Source organism: Rhinatrema bivittatum, chromosome 8, assembly GCF_901001135.1.
Source record: "Rhinatrema bivittatum chromosome 8, aRhiBiv1.1, whole genome shotgun sequence".
NCBI lineage: Eukaryota > Metazoa > Chordata > Amphibia > Gymnophiona > Rhinatrematidae > Rhinatrema > Rhinatrema bivittatum.
Window position 1 is genome coordinate 265,576,469 of NC_042622.1, and position 10,371 is coordinate 265,586,839.

Genomic DNA, 10,371 nt, shown 5'->3' on the forward strand with positions numbered 1-10,371 from the left:
AATAAAGCTGTCCGTGGGGAATGCCATGCTCTCTTGAAGGCTTTATAGACTGCACTGTATGGATATCCTCTGGAAAAAAATCTTTGTGCTAATTTGCCAGCTTGTAGTTTAAAATCACCGTCCGATGAACATAGGCGTCTGAGCCTAAAAAATTGGCTCACAGGTAAACCTTGTTTAAACGCTCTGGGGTGAAAGCTGTGATATCTGAGCAGGTTATTCCTTTCCGTCTGTTTACGGTGAATGGATGTGTGAAGGTGCTGATTACAAATAGAGATGGCAATGTCTAGGAATGCTAAGTTTGTACTGCTGTATTGTGTGGTGAATTGTAGATCCTTGTCTATTGAGTTGACCCATAGAAAAAACATTTGTAATGAGACAACATCTTGTTTCCAAAAGATAAGGAGATCATCAATATAGCGGATCCACAAGGAGACCGCATCAAACCATCGTGAACTGTAAATATGGAGTCTTTCTAGTCTATCCATAACCAGGTTGGCAATCGAGGGGGCTGCGGATGACCCCATTGCTATACCATGAACTTGCAAGTAAAATTGGGCATTGAAAGAAAAGTAATTTTTTTGAATGACTAACTTGGCTACTTCAAAAATGAACCAAAACGGGATCCTGGAACCTACCATATTGCTTTTGAGTGTTTCTTCAATGGTCAATAAAGCTGTGGCATGAGACACATTGGTGTACAGTGAAACAACGTCCATTGTTACCAAAATTGTGGGATCCTTTAATGTTGAGAAATTTCCCAAAATTTTAAGCACTGCCGTGGTGTCTTTAATGTATGATCTCATTTTTTAAACATGAGGTTTCAAAAATGTGTCTAAAAAAATTGCCAATGGCTCCAACACCGACCCGTTGCTAGACACTATGGGTCTAAGTGGAGGATCAACTGTGGATTTATGAACCTTGGGAATCCCGTACATGATGGGGGTCCGTGGGTGCTGTACCAATAAAAAGTTCCGCTCTTTACGAGTAAGAAAAGGGGTTACTTTTTCTTCCAATAAGCTTGCAATGATGCTAACTAGGTCCTTGGTAGGATCTTCTTCAAGAGGCCTGTAATATTTGGTGTCAGAAAGATGGGTATTTAGTTTAGTGATGTATTGATCACGGTCCAACATAACTATGCTGCCCCCCTTATCCGCAGGTTTTATAATTGTATTGGGGTCTGACGTTATGGATCGTAATGCTTGACGGTCACTGTTTGAAAAATTGATGTATGAATGGGTGATGCTATTTTCAAATGATGCCATATCTTTTAATACTAGGTCTCGGAAGGTTGCAATGTTATTGTCCATAGGACCCGGTGGTATCCATTTCGATTTTCCTCTTACTATGGAAATGTTGTCACTTGGAATTTCGTTGGTGGTACAATATAATTTTATTTGAAGTTTACGAATGAATTTCATTAATGATATCCGGCTCTGGAAAGGATCATGCCTCTGATGTGGGACAAAGGACAGTCCCAGATTTAGCACTCTTTCTTGTGCTTCAGTAAGGTTATGCCGGGATATGTTTATAACTGCGGATCGTACCTGGTCCTCGATCGAGTTTGTGGCCCCTCTGGATGAGAAGTTGTTTCCCGTTGGTCGCGATGAGTATATGCTTGGCTCACCGGATCTGTCCGGTATGGCCTGCGCTGTGTCTGGCGTTGCCACCTCCCTCGGCGGCCTCTTCCTAAAAAAGGCTGCGGTAGACCGCCTTTTTTCATATATCGCGGGGCTTCACCCTCATCCGACCCGCTTGATCCGCTCCCCTCAGAGTCCTCAAAGGTAACTTGTCTGTCAGATGGATTGTCCTCTTTGTTCAGCCAACGATAGACGTTGTTGGTCGCATAATCATCCTCATCCCTTTTCAGGGTTTTAAGTTTCATTTGTCTAACGGAAGTTTTGAACTCCTCCAATTTATTGTTGTGTTTGTCAATAATCTCTTGAAGATGTTCTGCCGAGTGTTCACGAGTGATCTGCTCCTTTAAAGATGTTATTTTCTCCGTAGTTTCGTCGATGGATGTCTTAGTGCGCTCCACTATTAATACCATCAGGTCAATGGAGCATTTGTTTAAAATAGAGACCCATCGGGCTACAAATGCATCGTCCTCTCTGAATACCAAAGGAGATTTATTCACCCGTAAACCACGGGGGATTATCTGTTGATGCAGATACTGTACTAACGTAGCTGAATGTAGTTGCGATCTTATCAATTGCTTATGAAGCTCCATATATTCCGTTTCTGTATTGAGTTTAGAAACACCGGCGTCTTCACAGAGTAATGAGTGACTTTGCACTAATGTCGTGACGTAATCAGCTGTGTAGCTGAACGTATCTTTAAGTTTGGCAGGATCCATTTGAAGAACAGTACTATTTAACACTTGAAAAACACAATCTGTTCAAAACAAGTGATGGAATCTTATACTGTGAAATTTCTAAATACCATCAACATACATGCTTGCTGTAGCCTGGATTCTAATGAACAATGAGACCTCATACAATGTGGCAGAGTCACCGCGTGAGTGCCCAAAACGCCACTTTCAAAAGGTTATGCGGTAATAACTTTTCAGAATGCACCGTCATCAAAATTCAAATCATCGGTCTCTTTGTTCAGATATTAAAGTAATGACAACTTGTGTCGGTTTACTGGAGTGAGGCAGTGAACACAATAATTATCATGGCGTTTCACTTATCGTAGAGTTTTACTTATCGTAGCATTTTGTAGCGGAGTATGCAGTAAGGATATAAGTGTTGGCACTGGCCCGACACGGCTCGTGTTTCTTGCACCAGCTTCCTCAGGGGCCGCACAATGCCACTACTGAAAATAGAAATACACAATTATCAATTCCTTGCACAACTGCATTTTAAAAAACAGGTTCCACAATGCTTAATACCTACGATTCCAAACACTGCCGCTTAGCTCTGCTACTAGGCTGCAGCTTTTTTCGGGCAGCCGGGTCCGCCATTTTACTCAATGATTATATACCTACCGCGATAGGAGGAACTCATTAATTATGACGTCAGAGTGATTAAGTAAAAACGGATGGAGTAACTAGATGAGCGATGTCCATTCAACAGAGTCGTTCAGACCATTAGGTGATGTGGATGCCAGGGTGAAAATCCACCATTGTTCACGCACATTAAGAATTTGATTAATGTCACCACCCAGGGTGTTGGGTACAATATGCTCAAGGATTGTCCAACGAAGTTGGTCAAAAGTATGTCCAAAAGAAGTACAGTGAGTTACCATGGGTGCTTCCATGCTAAGAGTATTCAAACGACTGCGATGTTCAAAAAGCCGAGTTTTGATTTTTCTGCTGGTTCTACCCACATATACAAGTTTACAGGGGCACTGTATAAGATATACCACAACGGTGGAATTGCAAGTAGTGACTGATCGTTTGTTAAATATGTGCCCCGTTTTAGGATGTTGCCATGACGGTCCCTCCATAGTGATGGAGCACATATCGCAGTTGCCACAGGCAGTGTGTGTTCCTTGCAAGCTGTCAGTGTGACCTGAAGTGACAGCCGCGTGCACTACACAATCTTTTAAGTTTTTACTCCGCTGGTAAGCAAACATCGGAAACTTATATCCTTACTGCATACTCCGCTACAAAATGCTACGATAAGTAAAACTCTACGATAAGTGAAACGCCATGATAATTATTGTGTTCACTGCCTCACTCCAGTAAACCGACACAAGTTGTCATTACTTTAATATCTGAACAAAGAGACCGATGATTTGAATTTTGATGACGGTGCATTCTGAAAAGTTATTACCGCATAACCTTTTGAAAGTGGCGTTTTGGGCACTCACGCGGTGACTCTGCCACATTGTATGAGGTCTCATTGTTCATTAGAATCCAGGCTACAGCAAGCATGTATGTTGATGGTATTTAGAAATTTCACAGTATAAGATTCCATCACTTGTTTTGAACAGATTGTGTTTTTCAAGTGTTAAATAGTACTGTTCTTCAAATGGATCCTGCCAAACTTAAAGATACGTTCAGCTACACAGCTGATTACGTCACGACATTAGTGCAAAGTCACTCATTACTCTGTGAAGACGCCGGTGTTTCTAAACTCAATACAGAAACGGAATATATGGAGCTTCATAAGCAATTGATAAGATCGCAACTACATTCAGCTACGTTAGTACAGTATCTGCATCAACAGATAATCCCCCGTGGTTTACGGGTGAATAAATCTCCTTTGGTATTCAGAGAGGACGATGCATTTGTAGCCCGATGGGTCTCTATTTTAAACAAATGCTCCATTGACCTGATGGTATTAATAGTGGAGCGCACTAAGACATCCATCGACGAAACTACGGAGAAAATAACATCTTTAAAGGAGCAGATCACTCGTGAACACTCAGCAGAACATCTTCAAGAGATTATTGACAAACACAACAATAAATTGGAGGAGTTCAAAACTTCCGTTAGACAAATGAAACTTAAAACCCTGAAAAGGGATGAGGATGATTATGCGACCAACAACGTCTATCGTTGGCTGAACAAAGAGGACAATCCATCTGACAGACAAGTTACCTTTGAGGACTCTGAGGGGAGCGGATCAAGCGGGTCGGATGAGGGTGAAGCCCCGCGATATATGAAAAAAGGCGGTCTACCGCAGCCTTTTTTAGGAAGAGGCCGCCGAGGGAGGTGGCAACGCCAGACACAGCGCAGGCCATACCGGACAGATCCGGTGAGCCAAGCATATACTCATCGCGACCAACGGGAAACAACTTCTCATCCAGAGGGGCCACAAACTCGATCGAGGACCAGGTACGATCCGCAGTTATAAACATATCCCGGCATAACCTTACTGAAGCACAAGAAAGAGTGCTAAATCTGGGACTGTCCTTTGTCCCACATCAGAGGCATGATCCTTTCCAGAGCCGGATATCATTAATGAAATTCATTCGTAAACTTCAAATAAAATTATATTGTACCACCAACGAAATTCCAAGTGACAACATTTCCATAGTAAGAGGAAAATCGAAATGGATACCACCGGGTCCTATGGACAATAACATTGCAACCTTCCGAGACCTAGTATTAAAAGATATGGCATCATTTGAAAATAGCATCACCCATTCATACATCAATTTTTCAAACAGTGACCGTCAAGCATTACGATCCATAACGTCAGACCCCAATACAATTATAAAACCTGCGGATAAGGGGGGCAGCATAGTTATGTTGGACCGTGATCAATACATCACTAAACTAAATACCCATCTTTCTGACACCAAATATTACAGGCCTCTTGAAGAAGATCCTACCAAGGACCTAGTTAGCATCATTGCAAGCTTATTGGAAGAAAAAGTAACCCCTTTTCTTACTCGTAAAGAGCGGAACTTTTTATTGGTACAGCACCCACGGACCCCCATCATGTACGGGATTCCCAAGGTTCATAAATCCACAGTTGATCCTCCACTTAGACCCATAGTGTCTAGCAACGGGTCGGTGTTGGAGCCATTGGCAATTTTTTTAGACACATTTTTGAAACCTCATGTTCAAAAAATGAGATCATACATTAAAGACACCACGGCAGTGCTTAAAATTTTGGGAAATTTCTCAACATTAAAGGATCCCACAATTTTGGTAACAATGGACGTTGTTTCACTGTACACCAATGTGTCTCATGCCACAGCTTTATTGACCATTGAAGAAACACTCAAAAGCAATATGGTAGGTTCCAGGATCCCGTTTTGGTTCATTTTTGAAGTAGCCAAGTTAGTCATTCAAAAAAATTACTTTTCTTTCAATGCCCAATTTTACTTGCAAGTTCATGGTATAGCAATGGGGTCATCCGCAGCCCCCTCGATTGCCAACCTGGTTATGGATAGACTAGAAAGACTCCATATTTACAGTTCACGATGGTTTGATGCGGTCTCCTTGTGGATCCGCTATATTGATGATCTCCTTATCTTTTGGAAACAAGATGTTGTCTCATTACAAATGTTTTTTCTATGGGTCAACTCAATAGACAAGGATCTACAATTCACCACACAATACAGCAGTACAAACTTAGCATTCCTAGACATTGCCATCTCTATTTGTAATCAGCACCTTCACACATCCATTCACCGTAAACAGACGGAAAGGAATAACCTGCTCAGATATCACAGCTTTCACCCCAGAGCGTTTAAACAAGGTTTACCTGTGAGCCAATTTTTTAGGCTCAGACGCCTATGTTCATCGGACGGTGATTTTAAACTACAAGCTGGCAAATTAGCACAAAGATTTTTTTCCAGAGGATATCCATACAGTGCAGTCTATAAAGCCTTCAAGAGAGCATGGCATTCCCCACGGACAGCTTTATTGGAATACAAAGTACAAGATCCGGTGACCACAGATATCTGTGTACTCACACACACGGATAAATCTTATTTAATTATGAAGAGCATTCAAAAACACTGGCATATCCTTCAGCTGCATCATATATTCACTGAGTTTCCGATGTTTGCTTACCAGCGGAGTAAAAACTTAAAAGATTGTGTAGTGCACGCGGCTGTCACTTCAGGTCACACTGACAGCTTGCAAGGAACACACACTGCCTGTGGCAACTGCGATATGTACTCCATCACTATGGAGGGACCGTCATGGCAACATCCTTAAACTCACAATCACAAACACGTTTGATAGGTTGTTTTTAAGAAGACTACGAGACTTACCAGCTGATTCTGTGTCATAAAGGGCAGGCCAAGCCAGTCTTGGTTTTGCACTATCATGGGTATGGATTAGTAATTCTAATTAACCTAAGACAATAATAACAATATAAATCCCAGTATGGAAGACTCTCAAACCTATTATACACAATTTATTTATTTGAAAGTTTTATATACCGCACAGTGGGGTAGGGACCTATCCATCTAGGCAGTTTACAAATTAAAACATACATAAATTGAAACCATACACAAAGGGTACATACAGCAATTAAAATACATTACAATAAAATACTTAATATGTGTTGACAGAAATATAATGCGTTGTGTAAAGAACTTAGTGTAAGTTATATGCGCTTGTGAAGAGATGAGTTTTTAGTAGTTTTTTGAATTCTCTGTGGTTTGATGTTAATCGGATATGGTCTGGAAGAGAATTCCACAATGTCGGTCCAGCTACGGAAAAGGCACGTTTTCGTGTTAGAGATAAACTGACAGATCTTATTGAAGGAATTTCCAGAATACATTTGTCAAGAGAGCGGAGCTCTCTGGATGGCCTGTAAATTCTTAATAGTGAACATAACCAGATGGAATTAGCATTGTATAATAGGTTCTGTATTATGGACAATATTTTGTAAGTTATACGAAATGATATTGGGAGCCAATGTAAATATTGTAATGTAGGTGTGATGTGATCTCTACGGGATACATTACACAACATTTGAGCAGTTGCATTTTGTACCAATTGTAATGGTTGTATCGTTGATTGAGGTAGGCCAAGATACAATGAATTACAGTAGTCCAATGTGGATAAGATTAACGCTTGAGTAATTAGTCGGAAGTCATTTGGAACTAATAGTGGCTTCAGTTTTTTAACATGTATATTTTGAAAAAATATTTTTTTACTATTTCAGATATGTTATCAGTGATTGCAAGTCTGGAGTCAATGATTACTCCCAAATGTTTTGCATGAGATTTTATTGTGGTGATTTGGTTCTTGAATGTAAAGGTTAAGGGTGGCTGGTGAGTTGAGTCTGGTACAGTTGAGAGATAGATTAACTCTGTTTTGTTTGTATTTAATTTCAACCTCTTATGGGATAACCATATTTTTATTATAGACAGATATAGTTGCAATAGAGAGAAGGTTTTAGTCCAGGAGTCAGTGAAAGGAACTGTAATCTGTATATCATCTGCATATATTTTAAAATTTAGATCTAGACCAGCGAGGAGACGGCATATGGCAACAGATATAAATTGAATAAAAGAGCAGAAAGTGCAGAACCTTGAGGTACACCTGTCGTAGTAGAGTACCAGTCTGAATGAGAATTGCCCATCGTAATTCTTTGCTGTCGATTTGTTATGAATGAGGAAAACCATTGTAAGGCTAAACCTGTAATGCCGATCTGAGATAAGCTGGAAAGTAATATATCATGATTTAGCGTATCAAACGCTGCGGAGATATCAAGTAATACTAATATGTAATTGGTGTTAGAATCGAAGCCTCTGATGGTAGTGTCAAATGACGAGTTGAGCAGGGATTCTGTGCTATGACCCTTTCTAAAGCCATGCTGATTATTGTGTAGAATGTTGTTCTCTTCAATGTATTCGGATACTTGATGTAATACTACAGATTCTATCATTTTTGCAATGGACGGTATTGAAGCAATTGGTCGATAGTTAAGACTGAGGAATCATGATTTTTCTTTTTGGGGATGGGTAAAATAGATGTTTGTGTTAGAGAATCTGGGAAAATGCCTTGAGATAGAGAGGCATTTACTAAATTTGTGATAGAGGGAGCAATATGATCTTTCATATCTCTGAGTAGAAAACCAGAACAAGGGTTGAACGGACTATTTGAAGATTTTGATTTTGATCTGGCAACAATGAGCAAATCAAAAGAAGACCTAAGTACAGTACATCGAGCATGGAATCACAGGATTATCTAGAAATCACAAATCCCAGGAGCACTGTGGTAGCAAAGAGTAACTGTCCCTTATACAGTTTTAAATATTCTGAAAACTTTTTCGTCTTGTTCTCATTCTCCTCAGAGCCCCTTTCACCTCCTTGTTCCTCAGGCTATAGATGAGCGGGTTTAACATTGGGGTCATCACTGTGTACATTATGGTTATCACAATGTCCCTTTCCAAGGAATAGGCTGAGGATGGGCAGAAATAATTGAAAACAATTGTCCCATAGAAGAGTGTCACCACAGTGAGGTGGGAGGAACAAGTGGAGAAGGCTTTGTGTCTCCCCTCTGCAGAATGGACTTTCAGGATGGTGCCAATGATGCGGATGTATGAGATGAGTATGCACAGAAAGGGACCCAGACCAATGACTGATGCTTCAATAAATAAGGCCAGCTCATAGGTGAAGGTGTCAGAGCAGGAGAGTTTCAACAGAGATGTGATATCACAGAAGAAGTAGTGAATGGTGTTGGGACCACAGAAAGACATTCTGGAGATAAACATAGCATGCAATAAGCAATTTAAATAAGCAATTCCCCAACAACCCGCAACCAGACAACTACAGACCCTCCTGCTCATCACCAGGGTGTAATGCAGAGGACTGCAGATGGCCACATATCTATCATACGCCATCACTGCCAGCAGAAACATCTCTGTGAGCCCAAAAGCAGTAAAGAAATACAGTTGGGTGATGCACTCAGGAAAAGAGATGATCTTCTTCTCTGAAAGGAGATTGATCAGCATTTTGGGGACAGTAGCTGAGGTGTAGCTCAAGTCTACCACAGACAAGTTACTGAGGAAGAAATACATGGGAGTGTGCAGGTGATGGTCGGTGAATATTAGTGCAATCATTAGAGAATTCCCCATCAGACAGACCAGGTACATAGTTAAAAGCAGCACAAAGATGAAGGGCGCATCCTCTGAATGGGCCGAAATACCCAGTAAAAAAAAATCCGCAACCGTTGTATGATTTCTCGTCTCCATGACTTTAATTACCTGTTGAGTCAGAGTAAAGTGAAAATAATAATTTAGTGCCTTACAAATAACATATGCAAAAAAACATTTGACATCAGTTCTTAATCCTCTTTCCGAGTCAGAAAAGTGAATTGAAGATTAGGGGAAGACTTCTATAAGCTTGTAGAGATAGATCTCATAATTCTTGCTTGGTGCACTATTTATCATTTAGTAACAAATGCAAAAGTTAGGGTAGATTACAGTTTGTTATAATTCAGAGTTTCTTGGCTTATCAGCATCTGCATTAATAACCATTCCATTTCTTTAACATAACGAAAATTAGACACAAAACCTATTACATCAAATAGGTTTTGATACGTCAAATTAACTGAGCCAGTTGTACAAAGATCTTGCCCTTCTCTAGCCCAGTTGCTCCCTATTCTGTCTCTCATTATCCCAATACTTACATTGCTGCTTGGTTTATCCCATTCTCTCCTTTGATGTCTTTTACTCCCAAATCCACTGGATTCCCTTTTCCTCTGATTCTCTCTTCCTGCTTCTTCTTCCTCCTGCCCCTTTTAACCCCAGGCTGCCCTTGATAATTTCTTCCAGTGTCCCCAAGATTTTTCCCCCTTATTTATTCCATACACTTTATTTATCAGATCCTGTTGTTCTACCTTTTAAATTACTAATCCACAAACTTGCTTCTTCTTCTCCTGATTTAACACCAAAAGGCATGGAAAAGCGCCTAGTTCTGAGAACCAGGGAAGCCAGGATTCAAATCTTG

At 40.5% G+C, this 10,371-nt stretch overlaps 1 protein-coding gene across 1 annotated transcript; it reads right to left on the reverse strand.

The window, feature by feature from the left end:
- Positions 1–8,662: 8,662 nt before the first annotated feature.
- LOC115097244 (olfactory receptor 1361-like) lies at positions 8,663–9,614 on the reverse strand. Its single transcript, XM_029612881.1, has one exon. The coding sequence runs from the start codon at positions 9,612–9,614 to the stop codon at positions 8,670–8,672; it is 945 nt and encodes a 314-aa protein (XP_029468741.1). The 3' UTR covers positions 8,663–8,669.
- Between the last annotated feature and the right edge of the window lie 757 nt (positions 9,615–10,371).

Bases quoted from the DNA above. Each gene is read 5' to 3' on its own strand.
- LOC115097244 (XM_029612881.1), bottom strand. From the start codon at position 9,614: ATGGAGACGAGAAATCATACAACGGTTGCGGATTTTTTTTTACTGGGT.